Source organism: Puma concolor, chromosome E1, assembly GCF_028749965.1.
Source record: "Puma concolor isolate L17-30 chromosome E1, mPumCon1.1.hap2, whole genome shotgun sequence".
Taxonomy (NCBI): Eukaryota; Metazoa; Chordata; class Mammalia; order Carnivora; family Felidae; genus Puma; species Puma concolor.
Window position 1 is genome coordinate 52,170,181 of NC_141680.1, and position 25,587 is coordinate 52,195,767.

The following is a 25,587-nucleotide window of genomic DNA, read 5'->3' on the forward strand; positions in this document are numbered from 1 at the left end:
AACAAAACAATGATGGCCCGTAGCTCCTTCACTTACCTCCTCCATTTTATGAAATGTGCTTTAAAGTCATCATCTCACAGAATTTTAGAGCGGCCAAAATGGCTTTGATCATTTATTTATTTAAAAAAAATTTTTTTTTTTTTCTGGGGCACCTGGGGGGCTCAGTCGGTTGAGCCTCCAGCTTCGGCTCAGGTCATGATCTCACGGTGTGTGGGTTCCAGGCTCAGGTCGGGCTCTGTGCTGACGGCTCAGAAGCCTGGAGCCTGCTTCCAATCCTGTGTCTCCCTCGCTCTCTGCCCCTCCCCCACTCTCACTTTGTCTCACTCTGTCTCTCAAAAATTAATAAATGTAAAAAAAAAAAAGTAAATAAAAAATAAAAATTTTAATGCTTATTCAGTTTTGAGAGAAAGAACAGAGTGTGAGTGGGGTGGGGGGGGGGGGCGGGGGGGAGAGGGAGATAGAATCCAAACCAGGCTCCAGGCTCCAGGCTCTGTCTGAGCTGTCATCACAAAGCCCGACGCGGGGCTCGAACTCACGTGCTGCGAGATCACGACCTGAGCCGAAGTCGGACGCTCAACCGACTGAGCCACCCAGGCGCCCCTGATCATTTATTTTTTTAAGGTTCATTTTTATGTATTTTGAGAGATAGAGAGTAAGTGGGGGAGGGGCAGAGAGAAAGGGAGACAGAATTCCCAAGGAATTCCCAAGCCCCAATGTGGGGCTCGATCTCATGAACCCTGAAATCATGACCTGAGCCAGTCAAGAGTCGATGCTCAACCAGCTGAGCCGCCTAGGCGCCCTGCTTTGACCTTTTAAAATCTCTTTTTTCACAGCTGAGATTTTAAAGCACTGAAGCTGGCAGCAAAGGGCCATCTGTATAATTGAGGGGGGGGCGGAGAGGAGGCATAGGAGATTTTACCGCATGGCAGCCTGTGGGGGGGGTGGCTTTCACACACACAACCTCTTGTAATTCTCAGCTGATCCTGCGAGATGGGCAGTACTATATCCCATGTTACAGATAAAAACAAACAAACAAACTGAGGCCCAAAGAGCCTAGTGACTTGGGTTGGGCCATACCGATCTTGAAATTCAGAGAAAGTCAAATTAGGAAACTACGGTAAACTGAAGCGGTCGCTTACTGAGAAACTAGAATATAATTTACAAATGTTAACCTGAATCACTGGACGCACAAATTGTTCTAGTGTGACGACTCCCCACACTCCCGCACAACGAAGGACTTCCTTCTCGTTTGCTTTTTTTTTTTTTTTTAATGTTTATTTATGTTTGAGAGAGAGAGAGAGAGAGTGCGAGCATGAGTAGGGGAGGGGCAGAGAGAGAGGGAGACAGGATCCGAAGCAGGCTCTGCACTGACAGCACAGAGCCCAATGCGGGGCTCGAACTCACAAACCGCGAGATTATTACCTGAGCCCAAGTTGCACGCTTGACAGACGGAGCCACCTGGGTGCCCCTCTTGTTGACTTCTAGCTTGGGGAAGTCATCTGCTCTTTCAATCTACCAAGATCAATCAGTTCCCATTCTTAACATGAGGAACTTACCAAACGGTATTATATCTGAAGAGTTTAGTTCAAAACCAATATCCTAGCGCATCGCCCAAGTAGAGAGATTTCACCGTAACCTCATAAAACGCATTCCTCACAGCCTCTCTCCTACTCGTGCAGACACGCCAAGTCAAGACCTGCTTCTGAGCATTACACCTGCTCTGCCCTGAACAACCACAGAAAATAATTAGGGGTAAACACCTTTTAGCGTCAGATGCATGAAGCCTCCTACCCGTCTGCCTTAAATGCCTTGACACGTTCGCTGAGAGTGGGTCCCAGACAGAAGGGGTTTCTCGCAGGCTGCCGTGGTGGCCACGCCACTGTGCTGGAGGACGTGGGGCCTGATATAGTTGGAATCTGGCCCCACGAACGCAAAGCACCGAGCTGAGCACCACCAGGACTCAGACCCCACAAATACTGCTTCGGGTTTTCAACTGAGGAGGGAATCCAGCCCGTGAAAGGAGCCGCTGGATATGGGATTTGTGGGGGGGGGGGCCCTCCCTGATTCTGGGGCTCACCTGCTGGGTTGGCAGGAATATCCAGGATGGTCTTCAAGAGCTTCATGTCTTTGATGTTGTGGATGTAGATGGCCTCCTCCAGGCACACCAGCAGCCTCTGTAAGCACACAGACCCATCAGTCCACAGGGCCGGTTCCTCGGAAAGAAGCCGACCAAGCCGAAATCGCTCATCTTTCGTGCGAGCCCTTACTTGATTCCAAGCCGCCTAAAGGAGGCAGAATTTGTTTCTAATGTTTATTTACTTATTGTTTGGCGTGCACGGGAGAGAGAGAGCAGAGGAGGGGCAGAGAGAGACAGAGACAGAGAATCCTGAGCAGGCTCTGTGCTGACCGGCACAGACGGCGGGGCTCGAACTCACGGACCGTGAGATCGTGACCTGAGCCTGAATCAAAGAGTCGGGCGCTTAACCGACCAAGCCACCCGGGAACCCCAGTAAGGGAGGTAGGATCTTGAGAATCCACGTGAAGATTATGTTCCCGTCTACACACGTGCACGCGCGCACACACACACACGTGAGCGCGCGCACCTGAACAGAAGCATAAAATACAAGATCTTAAAATTTCTCATTTAGAGATTGAGGTTCTTTTGGGGGAGGGGTACTTTTCCCTCTCTTTAGCACAGGGATTCCCGGACACTTCCTGATCAGACTCCCTTTGCCATTTAGGACAATTTGGGGGTAATCTTTTTGGTCCCCATTCCCACCAAACAGGCTCCCTTTCGGCGCTCATAATGAAGCCTCCCTCTTGTACAGACGTGGGTTTCTTTGCTCTCTCTGTCTTGCCGATCGTAGGTATCATCCCCTCCGAAGAATCGCCAGCTCTACCTTCGTTCGACTCAAGTCTCCTCCAGACCCACTTCTGCGTACTCTCTCCAGCCCTCGTAAAGGGAATTGGAAAGCCCTTCCGCCCTTGTGTGTACCTCCTGTCCCAGGTGCCCCCCGCCCCGTGCCCGGCTCCTTCCGCTGGGCCCCCCTTTCCAGTGCAGGGAGACCCTTCTCTTTTCAAATGAGGCTTTCCAGGCGTAGGGTTTCCTCCCGATGGCCACGCTCTCGACCGAGTGGAAACAGGCCACGGGGTGGACGTTGGGTGCGTAAAGGGACAGAACACGTAGCTCAGCACCAGTAGAGACGCTGGGTGCCGGTGAGGGGCTGTCGGGAAGGAAGTTTTGGTGGGGTAGCTGTTTCCTCACTCTGAGCAGCTGCCCACGACCCCTACACACATCCGACTCGCTTTCCTCTAAGCTAGTGGTTCTCAGGCTCTGAGGAGGCACCCGAGCACCTGAGGGGCAAGGCCTGGCCTATCCCTGGAAATTTTGGTTTGGGAGGTTTCAAACAAGTACCCCGGGTGATTCTGATGCACACCTAAGTCTGAGAACCACTGTTCTCAGGCCGGATCCTTTTATCCTAAAAGACAACACTTGGAGACAAAGGCACCTAAAAATACTACAAACCCCCCCCCCCCCCCCAATAAACCCTGACAGGCTCGCCTCCAGGGAAAAGCCTGCCCTGTTTTCCCAGTAGGACTTCTCACAGCTCAGAAAAATGGGGACCGTCACCTTTACCGGGCAGAAAAATAAAATGTAAACACCTTCCTCGATTTTCATTAAGGCTCTGTGGCCGCACAGAGGTCTGGGTGCCTAGGGGTAAAAAAATAATTCTAATAGGGCCTCAAAATTGTTGGCAGACATTAGCACTTCTCTGTGAAATATACGTTCCCTGATTCACTCTATCACTTTGCCTTTTGCCAGCACTTACTCTGGCTTGGACTACAGTACTCTATGCGTATGTTCTTAGGTTTCCGATATCCTCCTGTATCCCCACACCCAGGGCCCAGGATAGCGGGTCCGTGACATATGCCTCTACATCCAGTTCATCCCACCCGTCCACATCTTTCCCACCAACTCTCACGGCATCAGATGCTCTGTGGTCCACTTGGCCAACTTCAGGTGACCCCTGCCAGCCACAGATAAGAATTAAATGGGAGGGAAACAGAGAGATAACAGCGAGGCGGAAAAAGGAGGCACCATATCCCAAGTTCATGTGCCAGCATGCTTCCGGGGTGAACATGGCCCTAGAAACTGCTTTCTTTAGCAACCAGTGTTCAGTCCCAGGAGAACCCTGGGTGGGACTTCAGTCCTGCTCCTTCCTGGTCACTTTCGCTCTCATCGACTCTTTCAGGTTTTAGAAGTAACAGTTCCTTTTAGTGATTACAAAAATAGTTCTAGGGGCGCCTGGGTGGCTTAGTCAGTTGAGCGTCTGACCACCTCGGGTCACGATCTCACAGTTGGTGAGTTCGAGCCCCCATCGGGGTCACTGCTGTCAGCACTCAGCGCGCTTCAGATCCTCTGTCCCCCTCTCTCTGCCCCTCCCCAGCTTGCAGTCTCCCCAACATAAATAAATATTAAAAAACATATATTTATAGTGTCTGCCCTTGAGCACCACAGATTTAGATGCAGCCTCAGAGGCTCCAATCCAGGGAATCTTCATCTGGATAACCAGGGCCTCTCGGAACAGATGGTCCGAGCACTGTCACAGTTTACAGATGGAAATATATCGGGGGTGTCGTCTTTCTTCCACAAGACACATTTCCTCAATTAAGGCCAAGGGGAATAACACCAACTGACAATGGAAAATACCACAATTACTAAATATTCTTCCTCTCTATATATTCAGAAGAAAATAGGGATTTTCTCTCCCCGTAACTCCCTCCACAAAAAAGGATGGTTTCCTGTTGTTTTTAAAAAAGGAACTGCACCGCCCGAAGACCCGATGGAAGGAGGGCCACGGCGGGCAGGATGTGCGACTCTCGCCCTGTTCGTTTCCTGCAGGGGGCGGCAGAGCCTGGGCATCACAAAACCATGGCCCTGCCGGGCACGGGGTGGGGGTGGGGGTGGGGGTGCCGCAGCAGGTGCCCAACCCAAAAGTTGCTAAGGCCCAAGCCTGTTCGTTTTAAGAACAGCAAAGCCCAAACATGTTCCGCCAGACCTGTTTCAAACCATCTTCTTAGGAGGAGAAATGCTAAAGACGAGAGAGGTGTAAGCAGGTTCCAGTGAACTTGGCCATTGGCGGCGGAGTGATGCTAGGTTCACTGGCATTCCAAAGAAGCTGAGGGCGGAGGCCCTCACTAGCCATGGGCATTATACTGAGGACAGGGTGGCATTGAAAGGCTAGCAGACTCGGACGCTTGAGTAATCCTTCGTCTCATTTGCTAATGACAATGTCAGGGCGCAAGTAAGGGAGAAATCATAGAAATAAATACCGTACGTACTATGGGAGGGTTGTGATCTCTATAGGACTTTTGCTTAAGCAACCTTAAAAAGACAATCAGGGGCCAAAAAAGGAGATTTAATTTTCATCTACTGGCTATTACTGTATTCAATGTGCTACCAATTCCAGAGAGAGCCCCTGGGCCAAGAACTGGGCTAAAAGCCTTCAAGTCGAAAACTCTCCAACTGCCTTTCCCTCCCTGGCCAAGAGCCCGCGCTCAAAGAAATAATCTCTTCCTTCTCATAAATGGAAGAAAGCACTTTGTTTTCATCTGTTAAAAAAAATTATTAGCTTTTAATAGTTTAGGTAAAAGGAAGAAAACCATGTTCTTGCTGAATGCAATGGCCTCCACCATCCTGGGGATATTGAATTGGGTAGAAAGATCTGCACGGTCACATAAAGAATCTATCTGTTTATTTATTTAATTAATAGGCACTCGGGAAACAGGTATTTGTGGAGCAATTTTTTTCTACCAGGCACTGTCTTTTCTACCAGGTCTATAGAAGTGAACAAAATGGATACAGTCCTGTCCCTTATAGGATTTAAAAATCTAATAATTTTTTAAATAAAGTTTATTTATTTAGAGAGAGAGAGAGAGATCGTCAACAGGGGAGGGGCAGAGGAGAGAGAGGGAGAGAGAGACAAATCCCAAACAGGCTCTGTATTGTCAGCTCCACGAACTGTGAGATCATGACCCGAGCCGGAACCAAGAATCGGACACATAACCGACCGAGCCACTCAGGCGCCCATAAAATCTAATAACTTAAGAGAAACTCTGCCAATACCCCCAAATACTTATTTAACAAGAACTCCGATTTTTAAAGAGAATGTATGGTATATCTGAGATAAGAATAACCCTTCCTTTGACAAAGAAAAAACTACAAGGATGATCTGTAAGGGTGAGCTGGGAGAAACAAAGGTGGGACGCGAGGCTGGGCACCTGGCCTGCTGGGAAAACCCAAGGAGGGACAAAGAGAAGGGTCAGTTTTCCAAGTGCCTTCAGAGCTAGCCCGGGGGGGGGGGCACACTCATCCTCAGGGGTTTCATTCTGAGAGGCATTACTGCCGGTCTGCAACAGATGCCACCGTCCAGGGCCGTCCAGGGCCCAACCAAACCAGGGAGAGATGTTCTTCCGGGTTCAGTACCCCCGCACTAGCTCACGGGACAGCGTCAGAGCCAGACTTCCGCCCAGCCCGCATCCAGCGGAAGAGGGTTTGCTCTGCCAGTGGCCCACGTTGGAGAAAGAACACGAGGCAGAAGGACCAGGGAGGACACATCCCTGAAACAGGTGCCTGGAGTGGGCTCGAGATGTCCCCATAATACTAGGCCTGAGTATTAAAATCCCTTTGGGCATCTGATGTTTGTTTTTAGAAACGCTCATCTTTAAAGATACTCATCTTCTCCTTTGGTGCCAATTAGCAGAAGCCTCGCAACCCCGGGCGGTTCCCCCCACTCACCTGCCGGTTCAGCCTTATGGACAAGATGTTGCTGGAATAGTTGTAATTACAGATCTCCGTGCCTTTCTTGAAGTGATAGACGTTCATCTGCCGCGGCTTTGTGTGACTGACCACCACGACCAGGCTGCTGGAGAAGAGGCGCTCCACGATGTAGACATCCGGGATTTCGTCTGGGAGGGAAAGGAGGCTGAGGTGACACAGATTTCGGCCTCCGGGCACCGAGCCCAGCTCACACCAGTCAGCCAGCGGCCTGTACGTCTCGCGCGCGTAGATTAGCACACATTCGCAGTGACTGGTTTTTTTCCCCTACAGTGAAGCTTTGCCTGTTTCCCAAGGGAGCGGTTCTGCAGCCCTTTCCAAGACCCGAAGAAAACGTTAGTGACCAGAAGGCAGAGTCAGGTCTTCCAGAGATTTCCCCGGGTGCCTTCCATGGGGCAGAATCGTCTCTAGGGCACCACTGTGTGCTCTGGAAATTATATCGGGAGGTGTGGACAGTCTCGGCCCACCCTTTCTCCACGAGAGGTTTTCAAGGGTTGACTACTCTGGGGAATCCCTGCTTCCGGAATTCTGGTCTTTGTGGCCAGCAGGTGCCATGGGGACAGCCATAGTGGGGTGGGGGCAGTCACAGAATTACATCTGTGCCCCTCCCTGTCTTGCTCCCCTCCCTGGTCCTGTCTGGAATCCCTTTCCTGTTGAAGACAATCTGTGTGATGACCAGGGAAGGGCGGTCTGTGCTCAGGAAGAAGGTCAGTCAGTAAGCCTCCTGAGCTCCCACAGGTAGAGACCTCAGTGGTTTTCTGAGAACATTCTTTCTCGGATGCGTGCCTTCCTTGTGCTTAGGCAGGGCCCATAGGGAATAACATAGGACAGATACAGAGCAAAGTATTCATGAAAATGGCATAATAAAAATAACATCTTACAAATACATTAGCGACCCAATGTGTTCATTTACCAAACCACTTTCTTTCCAGGAAATCCAAAGACTGCATATTCTTCTCCATTATGATGACACAAATTATTACTTACCCTGAGATATTAAGAGAACTAATTTTTGTTGTAATAATCACTAAGAGTACTCCAACATCTTCAATATGATCTATGCAAATGGGATAGCACTGCTTGGTTAAAACAAAGAAAACACTTCCATGACCGAATGAATGTTACCAACATTCTACAGTGCCAGTATGACAGAAAAAAAAAAAAAAAAAAAAAGACAAACCCATAAGTGACCTTCTGATAGGACAATGATCAAAACTGATGACTGTGCATAAAAGTCTATGAAAAAGTTTAACGACAAGGTTTCAAACAAAGGATTTCTTAATATAAAAAGAAAAGGTTACCTAAGCTATTGCCAAATCTAAGTGCTTACTTGTGGTTTTACTTTTTAAGCCAAGTGGAGGCAATGATTTATATTTAAGTCTGAAAATGACTGACTCCTTCAGTTTGACAGTTACTGGAGAAAAATGCAGACAGCTCAGGAGCACCGCAGATTAAAGTCTAGAGGAAGGATTCGGTGTCCCCGGGATTTCACACACACACTTACTGCTTCCATGGACTTGGTCCAGTTGCTCCACAGAACTCAAAGAAAACAGCTTATAACCGGCTTTGGTTCCAATTGCTAGGGATCTGTGGAAGATAATACCACGTGGGAATGAGGTTCAGAGAGCTGAAACTCATCGAAGGAAAGTCAAACCTCCCAGGGACGGTGCTTTCCCAGCTGGGAAACAGGAAAGACGGAATACATAAGAATACTCATCCTGTACTACTTCCAACACGATCAGGGGTCTTCTGGTTGTCTGAGAGGTACTTTGCCAAGAGGTCAATTTTTTATTTATTTTTGCTTAAAAAATAAACACACGGTCATAGTAGGCACAGTCATTAGTAGGTACAATTTAGTGGATGCTTCCTTTCATCATTTTCCATGAAAACACCGCAGATGCTTTTTACCAGTAGCTCTCATCCTTAGATGTACATTAAATTCACTTGGGAAGTTTTTAAAAAATACTGATGATTGTCTATCGCGGCGCCTCCAACACTGAGCTTTTTATTTGATTTGATTCTTTTCTTTTTTTCTTTTCTTCTCTCTTTTCCTTCCTTCCTTCCTTCCTTCCTTCCTTCCTTCCTTCCTTCCTTCCTTCCTTCCTTCCTTCCCCCCTCCCTCCCTCCCTTCCTTCTCTTTGTCTCTCTCTCTTTTTCTTTTTTTAGTTCAAGTACTCTAATGTGCAGCCAGGGTTGAAAACTCTGGTGTATACCACGTTCCACAAAGCTAGTATCACAACCAACCAACAAAACAAAAACTAAACACATCTGGAACGGTATGGGCTAAATAAATCTTGTTTTCTTAATTTTTCACTTTCGACCAATAGATAAAGAAAGACTGTTTCCTTAGCCAGTTTCTTTGGCCACAGGATGAAAGCAGACGAGTCCATTTTGTTCGCAGCTGGGACCCCCATCCAGATCCCTCCCGCTTTGCCCTCAACACCTCAGCGATGAGCAAAATCTCACACAGGGCACACTTAGAAAAAGCGCTCCGACCTGGAGCACCTCCACCCTGGGAAAATGGGATGTCAGAGCCGAAAGAGACCTTAAAATAGTCCTAAGTGGACTAAAAATTAGCCCAGCTTCCTCATTTGAAGCAGGTCTTTGAAAAGGTGAGATCCATTCTGCACAGGGAAGCATATACTAATATAAGCAGTTGACTGGGGCGAGCCTGATGGCCGAGGCTCTTGTTTCATCAGCCTAAAAATAAAAAAGAGGAGGTCATGTGGTTTTCCCTGGAATTGTTTTTTTTCTACCCAAACGTTTGTTGTTCCCCAGGACACAGGGAGAGGAGGCTGCGGTCAACTTTCAATCAGTGAGGTAGCTGCTTGGGTCCCGCAGTCCTCCACCTGCTGGGGGGCTGACCTGAGGGGCGGGACAGGTGCTGGAGCAGCGTCAATGACGACCAACGGCACCTGGAGAGGCGAGAGGCGCGCCCCCGGCATCTTACAAGTTCACAACACGGCCACGCGCAGCCAAGAGAGTGAAACTGGGCTACTGTCTTATACCGCATACAAGTATGAACTCAAAATGGATTAAAGACTTGAACGGAAAACCCGAAGCCATAAAACTCCTAGAAGAAAACATAGGCAGCAAGCTCCTTGACAGGGGTCTTAGCAATGTTTTTTGGCTCTGACTCCAGAGGCAAGGGAAACAAAAGCAAAAACAAACAGGTAGAACTACGTCAAACTAAAAAGCTTCTGCACAGCAAAGGAAACCATCAACAAAATGAAAAAACCCACTGAATGCGAGAAAATATTTGCAAATTGTATGTCCCTTAAAGGGTTAATATCCAAAATATATACTGTATATGGTATAATATAAAATAAGAAAATACATATTATCTTTGAGTACATGTAAAACAAATATATAGAAGTATATGTAATAAATCTGTAAAATATAGATACAATAAATATATATAAACTAAATGTATATAAATATACATAAAATACATATAAATATATTTTATGTAAGGAAAATATAAAACAAATATATAAATATATAAAATAAATATGTAAATATATATTAAGTGCATATAAAATATTTTAAATATATTTTTATAAATATATTTTTATTTATAAAAATATATAAATATATAATACGGTAGGTAATACTGCATTAACTTTGTAGGTATAAAGAAAATATATAATTCATGTAACTCAATAACAAAAAAACAACCTGGTTAAAAATGGAAAAGAATCTGAATTGACAGTTTTCTAAAGCAGCCGTGCAGATAACCAACAGATTCATCAAAAGACATTCGGCATCACCGATCATCAGGGAGATGCAAATCCACTTCACAATGAGATACCACCTTACACCTGTAAGAATGGCTGTTATTAAAAAGATAAGAAATAGCAAGTGTCGGCGAGGATGTGTTGGAAAGGTGATCTTCGTGCACTATGGGTATGAATGCAAACTGGGGCAGCCACGCCAGAAAGCAGCATGAAGATTCCTCAAAAAATTAAAAAGAGAACTACCATATGATCCAGCAATTCCACTTGTGGGTATCTTTCAGAAGAAAAAGTGAAAACACTAACTCGAAAAGATGTACGCGCCCGTATGTTCATTGCCGCGTTATTTACAACAGCCAAGATATGGAAACGACCCAAGTGCCCAGCAGTGGATGAACGGATAAAGAAGACACGGCATGCGTGCACACGTGCACATGGGCGTGTGCACACGCACACACACTCCACTTCTCAGCCATAAAAAAGAACAAAATCTTGCCATTCGCGGCAACATGGATGAGAGCACTGTGCTAAGTGAAATGAGTCAGACAGAGAAAGACAAATATCACATGATTTCACTTATACGTGGAGTCTAAGAAAGACAAAACAAAACAAAACCCAGACTCATAGTTACAGAGAATAGACTGGTGGTTGCCAGATGACAGGGTTTTTTTTTGGGGGGGGGGTATGAAATTGGTGAAGGAGATCAGGAAATACAAACTTCCAGTTATAAAATAAATACATCATGGGGACGAACGTAGAGCACAGGAAATACAATAAGTAATATTGCATTAACTGTGTAGGTTGACAGATGGGTTAGCAGGCTTATCGTGGAGATCATTTCCCAATGTATACAAATGTTGAATCACAATAGGTTGTACACTTGAAACAAATATAATGCTGCATGTGTCCATGGCACCTGCACTTTAAAAACCTCCTTTTTGGGGCGCCTGGGTGGCACAGTCGGTTAAGCGTCCGACTTCAGCCAGGTCACGATCTCGCGGTCCGTGAGTTCGAGCCCCGCGTCGGGCTCTGGGCTGATGGCTCGGAGCCTGGAGCCTGTTTCCGATTCTGTGTCTCCCTCTCTCTCTGCCCCTCCCCCGTTCATGCTCTGTCTCTCTCTGTCCCAAAAAATAATAAATAAAAACGTTGGAAAAAAAATTAAACAAAAAAAACAAAACCTCCTTTTTATTCTATGATTCAAAAAACTTTTTTGATATGCCCTGTAGTGATTACTGTCTTTAAACTTTCTTCACATGGACTTTTTCACATAAATATAGACAAGTTTGGCAGCAACTGAGGTTTCTAAAGCTTGTAAGTAAGGGAAAAATGTAATGAGAGTCTTGTGATATTAACCGAAAGATTTGGTAATTTAAAATAATTTTCAGGGATGCCTGGCTGGCTCAGTCGGTGGAGCGTGTGACCCTTGATCTCGGGATCGTGACTGCTAGCCCCACGTTGGGTGTAGAGATTGCTTAAAAATAAAGTCTTTAAAAAATAAAAATAAAAAAAAATTCAAACAGAAGGCCTGCTCCCAGAAGAATTTTATACGTGAAAAAATAGCAGTGTGGTTACTATTGTGTTTTAAATGTTGAGCAATGGCCACAAAGGAGGCTGAATCAAGGAATCCATACTAAAATCCTATTTTTATCCATAAGGGCTTCCTGCAGAAAAAAATAAATAAATTCTCATCACCTCTCACAGGAATAGAGCTTGGGACAAATATGTGCCACCAGTCAAATGAAAAAATGTACCCACAGTGCCTAGCACAGTGCCAAGCATGAAGTATGATCAAAGAAGACTCGTAAAGGTTAGTTGCACTACTGGATTCCAAACTCAGCCTGCACTTACAAAGAAAGACACGCTGACACTCCTAAATGCATACGTAAGGGGCTTGACTTATTTTAAAATCCAATGTCATATCCTCTGTGGCTCAAAGCAACTGACTCTGACAAAAACTTTTATTTATAGGTGAGACAGAGCTGTCCAGCAAAGCCTTCATCCAAGAAAACAGAACTGACCATAGAGACGAAGGAAATTAACTTTCCAAGCACCCAACAGCTTTGAAAATAATATTCTTACCCAAGTGCCATAGAAAGCTGGGACTCACCCAGAGTAAAAACTAACCCCACTCAAAAAAAAAAAAAAATCTGATACACAACGTTTATAAAGCAGAATTTCGAACATTTACTGTGAACTAGCAAACTGACTCCTTTCCTTGTCCTGTGTTCAGTTGGGAAGGAAAACACTCTGGCATTTCAACAGCCATCCTCTCTTGCAAAATGCTTCTTACAAAATGTCAGAATTTTATCTACACCATCATTTCTGTAAACTGCGGGTCTCAACCCATGAGGAGATCTTAAAAACAGCTCATGAGTCACAAACAGCTTTAAAAGAAGGTATCACACTATATAGCAAGAGTAAACACTATTTAATGAATCACCTTTGGGAGACAGTCTATGTATGTGGGTATCAGGGGATGTTGTAACATGCATTTCTTATTGTGGACTGTGGTCAAAAAAGGCTTAAAAGTCACTCATCTAACCAAGCCGTCCAGCTACCCAATTACCCGATTACACATACTTTTTTTTTTTTTTCCGAACAAAGGCATATTGTTTGGCATAGGGTGTTTTTAAACAGAAACACAAAGGGAATGGAAGCCAGAGTTACTTATGGTACAGGATGGCCTTAATTACACCAGTGAATGTTCAATATTAGCACAGCCCAGTCACAGGCAGCCAAAGCACAAGCCTGAAGCCGATTCCAAACAAGGAACACGACAGAAACTGGTACAGCAGGAAGTGGGAACCTGGAAAAGTAGTCATCCCTGCTTGATGCTTGGGGTGCACATTCCCAAGAGATTATTCCATATGGTCCCCAGGACTGGCGTCTAACAATTCCACGCAAAGAGGTAAGGAAGCAGGCGTTCACTTGTAAAGGACTGAATCTTTGAGAGGTCTGAAATACGGTTCAGCCTCTAACTCTCTGGCCAAAGTCCAAATGTGCACATCGAAGTGAAACATTACAAGTGCACTCAAAAAGCAACAGGGTGGAGCTCGCGCTTCTCAGAGAAGGCAGCCGGGGCCCGGGAAAGGGCTCGGGGACTCGGAGAAGAGGATTCTGCCTCGCCCAGGGGGCTGTGTGAACACAGTGAGAGGGGGTGGAAAGGCGAGATGCCCCGAGCTGGGCTGGGACGAGGGCTGGCCTGGCCGCACGGATAGGCTGCCTCTTTGTCCCAGGCCCTGCCCAGATGCCACGTTGAGATGCTCAAGGACAAATGGGAAAGTTTTTCCTGTATTCTCATCTTCTGGGCCCCAACAACCTCGCCTAGGGTCAACTTGCAACTTCCCCCTCCTCGCCCATCTCCTTTGTTTTGGCCTCTGCCCCTCCTCCCGAGACCCCCACTCGGGCACTAGCCTCTGCCCCCACTGGATCCGTAGCCTTCTTCAGCCCCACTGCGCCCGCGAACTCCCTCCCTTCGTGCTCGGCCGGCCGCTCCTGGCCCTCAGCCCACAGCGGGGGTGGGGGCGCTCGAACCCCCGCAGGGGGAGAGGGAGCCCACCCAGACCGTGCGGGCCGGGAGCCGCCCCTGCCGCGCCGCCGCGGCCCTCTGGAGGCGCAGGCCCGCGCCACTCCCGCTACAAGTGGCCGACAGGACAAGACCCCTGCTCGCGACTTCTGCCCCCCAGCTCCCCGCAGGGCAGGCGCCGCGGCTTACGTGCAGTCCTGGTTGAAAGAGAAGCAGCTGAGCGCCGCCTCGACCCCGCCCGGGGGGCCATCCGCGGCCTCGGCCTCCATCGGGGGCTCGGCCCGGGGAAGCCGCAGCTCCGAGCCGGCGACAGCCACCTCAGCAGCCCGCTGGCGCCGGCTCCGCGGGCCGGGTCGCGGCCCCCCCTCCGCTCCTGGCCCCGCCCTGCCCTTCTTCGCTCCGCCCCGTCCCCGCTTCGCTCCGCCCCCACGCCCGGCCCAGATCCTCCGGCGCGTCCGAGCCAAACCCGGCAGCCGAGGGGGTGGGGTCCCCACCCTCGGCCGCCATTGGCTATGAGTCCACGCCGCCGCGCCCCCTTGGCCAATTGACGACAGCTGTGGGCTGGACCGCCCTGGTAGCGACCCGCCCCCAGCTCAGCGACGCGGCTCTCCATTGGGCGAAGGAGGGTGACGCAAGGCTGCAGGCCACGTGGTAGTGTTTTCATTGCCAGAGGCTGCGAAGCGGAAGTCCGGAAGAACCAGTGCAACTGAGGCCCGACCTGGTGGCCCTTCTGGCATCTGCGGTGGAGCTGCGGCTGAGGGGGCGGGCGGACGCGCTCCGTCCCACCCCACCCAGACCCCTGTGGCATGCAGCTCTCCGTCTATTAAACTTACCGAGGTTAGTAGCGTGAGACGCCAAAGCCCCACCCTTTTACAGAGTCTTCAAACTGCTTTGAGAAAAGCCAGACAGATCGCATGTTACCTTCACGGTTGCCCTGCTGTTGAGAACTCTTTCTACATGCCCAGCGCTGTGCTAACCGTGTATGTTATCTCTTAGAATTCCTATAAAACAAGAATATATACTTTCTGCCCAGTTTTAATAAGGAGCAACTGAACAATTAAGTAATCTGTCTGAAGTAACAGAATAAATGGTAGAATGTGGATTTGTCTCAACTCAGGCTTCGTGCACCAAGAAATTCTCCTAGGAAATTTGGCAAAACCTATCTGATCTATAATTGGGGGGGAAAAAAGGAAGAAAATGTCTATAAGGTGGCGTGTTTGATGAAAGGGATGAGGTCTTGAAGATGGCACAATTCAAAACTCACATATTTGAGATAAATCGTGACAAGTCTCTCTTCCCAAGCTAAATTCAAGTTGCCTCGTAGAATACCCAACACACTTTATAAATCAGTAGCTCTGCTGGCTTTGGATTTATATAATTCCTGATGAATTTTTAATTCGTGCTTTTCAAGTTGAGATGGCATTTTAATTGGTATACCACAGTATTTCAAATTGGCATTATTAAAATTTATTTTGTGACAAAGCTATATATACGTGTGTGTGTATGTGCGTGCGCGTGCACACACACACACACACACACACACACACACACACACACACTTTGGGAGCTTAGACCTATAATGGATGAGTGAAGCGCATTATTTTATTTAAGCTTTTCTAGTTGCATATCCAGTTTGGGTTTTCCAAAATGCAAATGTAACAGTTTGTTCAGTTCACGCTATTATTCTCTCTCAACTGATGTTAAAATAGTTTAGCTCATAGATCCGTGGATGCTCTTCAGTCGATTGTGAGGTGTTGTAGAAACTATCGTAAGTGAAAAGAGCTTCTGTTTGGATGCTTTAACTGCATCATCTTTGTAACCTCTAAGATCAAAAGTGCTTCTCACCACCCCCAGCTCAGGCATTTAGAAAGCCAGGAATCTGGTAGGCTAGGTGCTCCATTGTTTGGAAAATTCAATAAAGGACAGAATAAATTCGGTTTGTAAAGTGGAAGTTGTTATTCTCAACAGTTCGGACTTTATAGGCTAGAGTTGGGAGCTGGTGTTAGTGTTTGAGTAGGAGCGTTTCATGATAAAAGCCGTGTTTTAGGCAGATAAACTTGGCCAGGGTGTGCAGAACAGATTAGAAGGGGAAAAAGCCTCGGCCAGTGTGAAATTCTAGGAGTAAAGGGATATGAGATGCAAACTATTGCATGGTAGCAAGGCTAGAAAGTTGAAGACAAACCCAAGCGAAATTTTTTTTCTGTTGAAATATATTTGACATATAACATTGTGTAAACTGAAGGTATATAGCATGTTGATTTGACATTCATGTATTGTAATATGATTGCCATTGTGGCTATAATTAGCACCACTAACATGTCACATGAAGAGCTATTTTGAGGCAATGCTGTCCCATAGAAAGGTAACAAACCAAAGAAAGAAAGAAAGAAAGAAAGAAAGAAAGAAAGAAAGGTAATGTCAACCACAGATGTGAACCCCATATGTAATTTAACATTTTCTAGAAGCCACATTTAAAAAGATAAAAAGAGCTAAGTAAATTAATTTTAATAATATCTTTAACACAATATGTCAAAAATCTCATTTTAATGGGTCGCCCATGTGAAACTATTAATCAGCTAGTTTATTTATTGTTTTAACTAATTAATTTTAACCAGCTAGTTTAAAGTACTATTTTTTTAGTGTAGGTATTTAAAATCCAATGTATCTTTTTCACTTAGAGCATATCTCCATTTAACCTAGCCACCTTTTAAGCGCTCATGCGGCTGGTAGCTATCTTATTGCCCAGTAAAGTTTGGGGAGAATAAACCACAGATAGTAGCTGATGGGGGAGGGGTGGTATAGCAGAGAAGAAGAGGGAAACGTCCACGCTGATTCCGTAGTTAGGATCGCCGTTGGGAAAGTGGAAGCTCGTGGTGCTGCTTTCAGAAACCAGATATTTGGGCAGGTATTTAGGGAGTGAGGTGAACTGAATGCTCATTGGAATTCCAGTTCAAGCCTAGAGGTGTACGTCCGGGAGAAAACTGATCATCTTTCCAGCCCCACCCTTCGTGAATGATCCCCCTTGTATGTTTCCCACTGAGTTAATGGTCCACCATCCACTACTACCCATGTGGAAATAACATTCCACGGCTGCCTCATCCGGTTTTATTTTTTCCCAAGACGATACAGAAATCTGTATTTTTATATAAATAAATTTAACATAACTATTTATTTTATATAAACCTATATTTTATGTAAAAATTTAAAAGGTTGATGACCAATTCTTATTTTTAAAAAACACTGTGAAGGCCAAATTAAATATACGAGCTGGCTGGATGTGGTTTGTGGAGGTCCAGTGTGTGACCTCTGTGTGAGGCATAATTCCCAGAAATTTACTGGCATAAACATCTAAAGAAAAGGCTGCAAATAGATTTGAAGGTGTTGGATTCCTTTAATATCAGGCTGATTTTTCTTTTTCTGAGTCCTAGTTCTAGGTTCCGTGGGAGAGGAAACTCCTGATTTATTTATTTTTTTTAAGTTTATTTATTTTGTGGGGGAGAGAGAGCGTGCACGTGCGCACGTGAGCCGGAGAGGGGCAGAGAGAGAGGCGGGGACAGAGAGAGAGGGAGAGAGAGAATCCTAAGCAGGCTGGGCACACTGTCGGCACAGAGCTGGGCTCGGGGCTCGATCTCACAAACCGTGAGCTCATGACCAGAGCAGAAAAAGAGTTGGACGCTTAACCGACTGAGCCACCCCGGCGCCCTGAGGACACTCCTGATTTAAACCCTGGGTTTATGGCATCCTAATCCTTCCACATTCTTGGAACAGAAATTTCAACACTACATAACAGGAGCCCAGGCTATCTGGAGGAAGAGGGGAATATGACACTTTACCGCAGGAAAAACAAGATTTCAGCTTTTTGCCTTTCTTCCAATTGAAATTTCCTAAATGTCTATCTTTTCTCAAACAAAATGTCCATTACTTCTGGGGAAACAGCAAGTCAGCAAAATCCGGAAGAATTTTTTTTTTTGCCTTTCTTCCAATTGAAATTTCCTAAATGTCTATCTTTTCTCAAACAAAATGTGCATTACTTCTGGGGAAACAGTAAGTCAGCAAAATCCGGAAGAATAAAGCTGAGCTTGGGAATCAAGTGTTCTTGGTAATATACAAAATTGCAGGCCACAATTCAGCTAATGGGGAGACTTCCTATTTGTTCAGCAATCAGGTTGTAATTTTAAAATGCTGATTAGGGAATGCATAGGGCATGAACAGGGGAAGTTGGAAATGGGACATCCTGTCTGATGCAACCCTCATGTCACCCAATATGGTTGCCCATAACACCCAACTGGCTATAATTAGAGTGAGTACAAGGTGAGCAAATACCACTCCTGTCCACTTCTTCTTTTCATAAAATCCATTCTGTTTTTATAAGATCAAACCACAGGGAATAGCTCCTTTTCCTTTTCTGATGCGTCTCAGCACTCGGAACGTGAGCTGAGAAAGAGTAGAACCGGAAGAGACAAGTGTATGGTGGTACTTTGAGAAAAGAATAAAGGAGGGAGATTCTGGGGACAGTGTAGAATAGGTAAGACTTGGGGGGTAGGGAGAGGGAAGGGTGATGTGTCGCAAGCTCAGGGAGTCAGCCCTACCGATCTGGGGTAGAAGGTAAGGGGTTGAAATGTAGGGTAATCTCTGGGAAAGCAGGTGATCCCGTCAGATTGGCAAACAGGAAGTGTCCGGCCAGAGGTATGGCTAAAAACAGCAGGCACAGTTGGGCTTTTTTGTTACTAATCATTGGCACAATCTGCGTGGTAAAGCACGGCTGCCATGAATGAACAGTTCCCATTATGTGCCTTTGCTCCCCAAATGGAACCATTATTTCTGGTTTTATCAATTAAAAAGCCAACAGCCGTTCTAATAGTCCTCGACTTCCATATTTCCTCTCAAGAGCAAGAAACAAGGGTACTTCTTTAAAGAGTGAACTGCAGTGTCTTTGACTGCATTCTCTTTCCCAGCTCTCTTATTTCTGCTTCCAGAATAATCTTCTTAAAACACTGAGGCAAAATTACAAGTTGTCCATAAATACTTGCCGATCGGCTGACGTTCACGAAGACAGTAGCTTTCTGTGTGTGCATTTGCAGACATAACTTGAGCTAACCATCTATTAGTCAAGACGATGCAGAGAGGAGGTTCATCATGGAGTTTTTGTTCACTGGGACATCTTAAGACCAGCCAGGATTGCAGAGAAGTGTTCATCAGGTCAACCAACTGCCCCGACTTAAGTTTTAGAGTATAAATATAGGTGATATCTGGAAATGGAAAGCAAAGCTTTATAGAAAGCTTGGCTTGAAACCTCATACCTCTTCTCATTTAATGTTTATTACCTGTCCTGTCCCAGGGATTTTTATCCCCATGGCACAACTGCGTAAACCAAGGTTGAGAGATGTTGGATAAGTTGCTCAAGGTCCTAGGGCTGTTTGCGATGGAGATATAGTTTGCCCTCGGTCCCTTCCACTGTATTTCCAGGTCACCCCGTGTTCCATGCTTCCTCTCAGACTGCTCAAAGCTGGGAACAGAACTGGCAGTGTGACCTGAACTCCATTCTCTAAGGAGACAGAGAGGCAAGGGTGGAGGGAAAGAGACAGGCTTATGCCAAGAGGGCCATGGGCCAAGTGTAAGGGGCAGGGCACCTTTTCAAGGGGGGCAAAGCTTTGCTTATGCTTGCCATGGGTACTACCAGAAGTATCTAAGAACCTCTTTTGCTCCGAGGTAAAGGGTTAGTTAACCTGCGCTCATGGGCGAGGGTGGCTAGTTCGTAAGTGGTGCCGTGGGACTCTGGGTTTCCTCCTGGCTAGAGAGAGAGTGTGAAGAATGGTAACCATTCCTTGGAATTCTTCTCTTCTAGGGAAAAGGTGATTTCAAAGGCCATCTGCTAAGAATCCCACGATTCTTGGTGAACAGTGCCATCTAGCGACCTGCTGTATTTAGTTCCAGCCCGGTAGGGCAACCTTGTAGGAAAGACTGGCTTCAGGAGACACGGAGAGCTAATCACCAAACCGTGGAAGAGGAGTTCCAGGCTCTCCCGTGTTCTTCCAGAACTTCTTTCCTGTCTATACATGGAAGATACAGACACCTCACTCACCACTCTCTTGCAGAAGAAGTTTAGAAGGGGGTTGCCCATGCATTCATTTGACACATTTTTATTCAGTGCCTGTTATGCGCCCGCCATGGTTGCGGGTCCTGGGGATGCGCCATGGGGAAAATTAAATAACAATCCCTGCTTGTATGGGCACAAGACCAGAGACAAAACAGAATGGAGAGTATCTCAGATGGCCATGAGTGCCAAGGAGAAAAATAAAGCCGTTGGAAGGGATGTGGGAGGTGTTGGGGAGAGGAGGGCTTGATAAAGAGTAGGAAGGGAAGGTGTCGCTGGAAGGTTCCATTTGAACAAAGACCTGAAGGAGAGAAGGGAACATGAGGGGGAAAAGCATTCCTGGCAGGAGGAACATGGAGGAGGCAAGGGTGGATGGAGGAGAGAGAAGAGGGGCAGATACATAGGAAAAGAGGTCGGAATGGTCATGCTTGGGCATGTGGGGGAGGGACGAGAAGCCACTGGATATTTGGACTTATATTTGAACAGAATCACTCAGGCAGCTGTGCTGAAAACAAATTAAAGGTGTCTTGGGAGGGGCGCCTGGGCGGCTCAATCTCTTGAGCATCCGAGTTCAGCTCAGATCATGATCTCACAGTTTGTGAGTTCGAGCCCTGCGTCGGGTTCTGTGCTGACAGCGCGGAGCCCGTTTCAGATCCTCTGTCCCCGCCCCTCTCTCTGCACCTTCCCTGTTCACTCTCTTTCTCTCAAAAATAAACAAAACAGGGGCGCCTGTGTGGCGCAGTCGGTTAAGCGTCCGACTTCAGCCAGGTCATGATCTCGCGGTCCGTGAGTTTGAGCCCCGCGTCAGGCTCTGGGCTGATGGCTCAGAGCCTGGAGCCTGTTTCCGATTCTGTGTCTCCCTCTCTCTCTGCCCCTCCCCCGTTCATGCTCTGTCTCTCTCTGTCGCAAAAATAAATAAACGTTGAAAAAAAAAAATTAAAAAAAAAAAAAAAATAAAATAAAAATAAAAAAAAAATAAACAAAACATTAAACAAAAAGTTGCCCTGGGAGATTCACAGTTCCCTTTAGCACATTTAAAAACTCCACAAACCCCAGTTTATTGTTTATTTAACGTTGTTTAACGAGGACTTTCCAGGCTTACACAGATCTCTTTCTTCCCGCAACACCCACTACCTTCTTGCGGGACCCGAGAAATGAAAGTCGGTGCTGATAAGCAGACTGTAATGTTCCCGACAGTCATAAATGACGCGAGCCCAAAGCCAACAGAAAGCAGTGATTTTCCCAAGGCCACACCACAACTGCAAAGGAGCTACCGTTGAGTGACTAATTCTTTCTTATCAGTACCTTCCGCAGATTCGCTCCATTCCTCCGTTATGAAACCATGCCACTTCACGGCCACTGGCAATCCGGGCCCGATTCCTGTATCCCCTGCCCTTCCCACCTTAGAGTCACTTAGCACAAACCCAAAACCCCACCAGAAAACCCCCTTCTTACAGCCACCGTGGTTCATTTGGTGTACGTTTTCCCTTGCTGCACCAAGTGAAGAAAATGAACATCGACTGGGTGAACCTGGCGGTCTTGACCTACAGCTTTATCTATCTGCCCCTAGGATTTTGTAGATCAAAGTTTAAGAAGAGCTGGACAAAATAACGACTTCCTACCATCATATTCTTTGAGTCTAAGGCAGAGATACCGTGCCCCGCTAAAACGTCTTGCGTACCAAGTGGAACACAATGTCTGGTCTGTGAAAGTGGTGAGAGACTATATTGCCAAATATTTTTTGAAAATATGCTGGATGCTTCATAGAAATGAGGTTCTACGGTATGTGACCTTTGGTGTCTGGCTTCTTTTACTTAGCATAACGCTTCCAAGGCTCATCCAGGGTGTAGCCTGTATCAGTATTTCATTTCTTTTTATGGCTGAATAATATTCCGTTATATGTATATACCACAACTAATTTATCCATTTGTCAGCGGGTGGACATTTGAGTTGTGTCCACCTCTTGGCTCTTGTGAACAGTGCTACTATGAACACGTGCGTGTGCGCGATTATTTAAGGACCTGTTTTCGATCGTCTTTCCATTGTACCTGTGTTCAGTATATCTTGGGATGGAATTCTGGATTATATATATATTTTTAAGTTTACTTATTATTGAGAGAGAGAGCACGCGCACGCAGGAGAGGGCAGAGAGAGGGGGAGAGAGAGAGAATCCCAAGCAGGCTCTGCACCGTCAACACAGAGCCCGATGCAGGGCTCGAACCCACGAAGTGTGAGATCACGACCTGAGCTGAAGTCAGACACTGAACTGACTGAGCCACCCAGGTGCCCTGTATATTTTTTTCTATATATTTAACTTTTGAAGAACTGGCAAAACTGTTTTCCACGGAGGCTGAGCCATTTCACATTCCCATAGCAATGAACGAGGGCTCCGATTCACCATTTGTTACTTGCTGTTTCTATTTTTCACGATCACTATAGCCATCCCCGTGGGTGTGAAAAACACTGAGATTTTATGCCATGTCTGCAAAGTTGCAAGCTCTTGGGACATCCAAGTAGTGTTGGGTCCCCCAGTGCTCGCAATGAACCAAGGCCGTGCTGTATTTTCAAGGCTCCCACACCCATTCTGGGTCACGTTCTGGCAGGTGGGCAACAAAGCTTTGTATCGTATGGAAACTTGTTCAGCTTCAACCCATACAGCTGAAATGTGAGTCCAGGGCGGGGCCAAGTCAGGGGAACAATCTGAGGCAGACCCTGGGCTGCCCTTTCTGGCTTGTTCTTTCCATTCTTTCTTTTTTTAAATTATTTTTTAATGTTTTTATTTATTTTTGAGACAGAGAGAGAGCGTGAGCAGGGGAGGGGCAGAGAGAGGGGGAGACACTGAATCCGAAGCAGGCTCCAGGCTCTGAGCTGTCAGCCCAGAGCCCGACACGGGGCTCGAACTCACGGAGTGTGAGGTCATGACCTGAGCTGAAGTCAGACGCTTAACCGATTGAGCCACCCAGGTGCCCCTGTTCTTTCCATTCTTATCGTTTATTCTCCTAGCTAAGACCCCTTGATGCTGGGACATGGTCTTCAGATACCCCAGGACATGATTACACCCCAGCTTCCGTTCAGCTGGGGCATCTCCATTCTGCAGGTTTCTTGTTAGGGTGAGAACCGTGCTAATCACGTAACTAAAGACGCAAAGGACAAGGTCCTTTGGGAACCGGAGCCTTTTGCTTCTTTAAACTGGGAAGATCCTGTGGGTGTTTCAGGGGCAGCTGGTATCTGGGCATAGGGTACATTATAAGAGATCGAGAGAGAGAGAGAGAGAGAGGGAGAAAGAGAGAGAGAGAGAGATCCAGGATCATTGGTGGCGAGGTAATAGTTGAGGCCATGAGAGGAGGTAAGATGTAACGAAAAATGTGTCAGTTGGTGAAGAGCTGGACTGAATGTCCTGGTATTCCTTTAATTTTAGGAACACTGCCGGAAAGGAGGCCGGTGCGTGTGCTGAGCCGCCTTCAGCAGCTCCACGTCCCACATTGCTGATGAGTGAGAGCCTCTGTTACAAATGGAAACGTGAACTGGCAAGTGCTCCCCGGCTAACGCTGAACCCACCAGCTTATTTTGCTACCTGTTATGTACGTGATCTGCGATTTTGCTTATTGATTGCAAACATGCACGAGGAATAGGAAGCTGGCGTGTTTTCCAAAAGCGAGACGGAGCGTTTTCGCTGCTGCGTGTCTCAACCGGGTATGACTTCGACTTTTCATCATTTCTCTGAGGTCAGAAACAGCCTTGGGTGGGTTTCTAATTTTTTTTTTTTTTTTTTTTTTATATAGAAGTTTGGCTCCCGAGACTGTTTCAGAGCCTTTAGGAAAGATATCAAGCGGACGAGACATGTCCGAAAATATTTAAAGTGGCGATTTCCTAGGCCCTCTTTCTCCACTTTCTCCGTAGGCATCTGTTCCCATATGTGGAGGTTTAAGTCAGCCTCTATCTACAGATGACCCTTGTCTGACCTCACTCTCTGGAATGCTCTGCCTGCCTCTGTCTTTCATGCCAGAGCACATCAACACTACCTTCTGTTGGCATTCCTGATAGGATCTCTTTCTCCTGAGCTCTTGAAAGAATCCTGCTTCAGCAACTCTAGAGAATGGTGGGAGAGTTGGTCTTTAAAAACAGATTTATCCCATACCAAGGACAGGAATCACTTATTTTGCACCACTGTGTGCATTGACTCTTCTTTTCTCCCAATCCATGAACATAGTATAGATTCTTAGGTCCCCTTGACCCACGAATGCAGTTTCCCATGCCTACATAGGCCAAGTCCTTCTGTTCTCAGAGATTCTAATTACATTAGCCTGTGTATTTTCTTTAAAACGGTTATCACAACCTAAAATTACCTTGTTTATTTGCTTACATATTCACTGTCTATCTCTTCTATCTAGAAAGTAAACTCCATGAGAGCAGGGTCTTTTTTTTTTTTTTTTAAAGAAAAGTCTTTTTAAAATTATTTCTTTATTTTTAGAGAGAGAGAGCGAGAGCGCGCACATGAGCAAGGGAGAGAGGGAGAATCTAAAGCAGGCTCCACACTCAGTGTGGAGACCAACTCTCAGGTCTCCATCCCATGACCCCGGGATCATGACCTGAGCCAAAATCAAGAGTCAGACACTCAACCGACTGAGCCACTCAGGCGCCGTGAGAGCAGGGCCTTATGTGTCTTCTCCCAGCATCCAGAGCAATGCTTGTCCACATAATAGGTGCTCATGGAATATTTGCCAACTGACTGACTTACAGAATCAGTCATTAAAACATCATACGAAAATTAGCTTTCCATTAACTCCTTCTAAGTGTCATTTTCTTGTCTCTCTTGAACAATGATATTGTCCAAATGGAGCTAGTATTGTGACCAAATACCAATCAACTATGTTAGTGGCTTTTGAGATTTGGGACCCCCTTTACACCCTTAAAAGTTGTTGAAGACCCAAAGAGCTAGTGTTCATGTGAGTCATATCTGTCATTATTTAGTGTGATAGAAATAAAAACTGAGAAGAGTTCAAAATATTTATTAATTCATTAAAAATAATAAACCCATTATATGTTAACATTCATACCATATTTTTTTTGTTTCTCAAATAAAATAACAGGGACATGAGATGCATTGTTTTACTTAAGAAAAAAATTTTTTAATGTTTATTTTATTTCTGAGAGAGAGAGACAGAGCATGAGTTGGGGAGGGGCAGAGAGAGAGGGACACCCAGAATCCGAAGCAGGCTCCAGCCTCCGGGCTGTCAGCACAGAGCCCGACGTGGGACTCGAACTCCCAAACCTCGAGATCATGACTGAGCTGAAGTTGGACACTTAACTGACTGAGCCACCCAGGTGCCCCAAGTATTGTTTCACATTAAAAAAAAAATCTTTTTAATGTCTGGCTTAGTAGAAGACAGCTGGA

At 46.3% G+C, this 25,587-nt stretch overlaps 1 protein-coding gene and 1 long non-coding RNA gene across 5 annotated transcripts in view; one reads left to right on the forward strand and one right to left on the reverse strand.

Annotated features, from left to right (window-relative positions):
• WIPI1 (WD repeat domain, phosphoinositide interacting 1) overlaps positions 1–14,456 on the reverse strand; it is a 31,278-nt gene extending 16,822 nt beyond the window's left edge. The window contains exons 1-4 of one of the 3 annotated variants that reach the window (XM_086687844.1): positions 14,288–14,456; positions 8,343–8,425; positions 6,800–6,969; positions 2,078–2,174 (exon numbers count right to left, since the gene is read on the reverse strand). In XM_086687844.1, coding sequence (XP_086543970.1) covers positions 2,078–2,174; positions 6,800–6,969; positions 8,343–8,425; positions 14,288–14,367 — 430 coding nt within the window. In that variant the 5' untranslated portion in view covers positions 14,368–14,456. The remainder of the gene's footprint in view (positions 1–2,077; positions 2,175–6,799; positions 6,970–8,342; positions 8,426–14,287) is intronic. The other 2 variants (XM_025927616.2, XM_086687845.1) reach the window with 2 other exon arrangements.
• Positions 14,457–14,628: 172 nt separating this feature from the next.
• On the forward strand, positions 14,629–25,240 carry LOC147574495 (uncharacterized). 2 transcript variants are annotated; one of them, XR_015244260.1, is made up of 3 exons: positions 14,629–14,935; positions 21,763–21,974; positions 23,611–25,240. It is a non-coding gene; the product is annotated as an uncharacterized LOC147574495 (long non-coding RNA). The 2 variants fall into 2 exon arrangements; XR_015244261.1 differs by having other exon boundaries at positions 14,638–14,935; positions 21,763–21,906.
• The last annotated feature ends 347 nt before the right edge of the window (positions 25,241–25,587 follow it).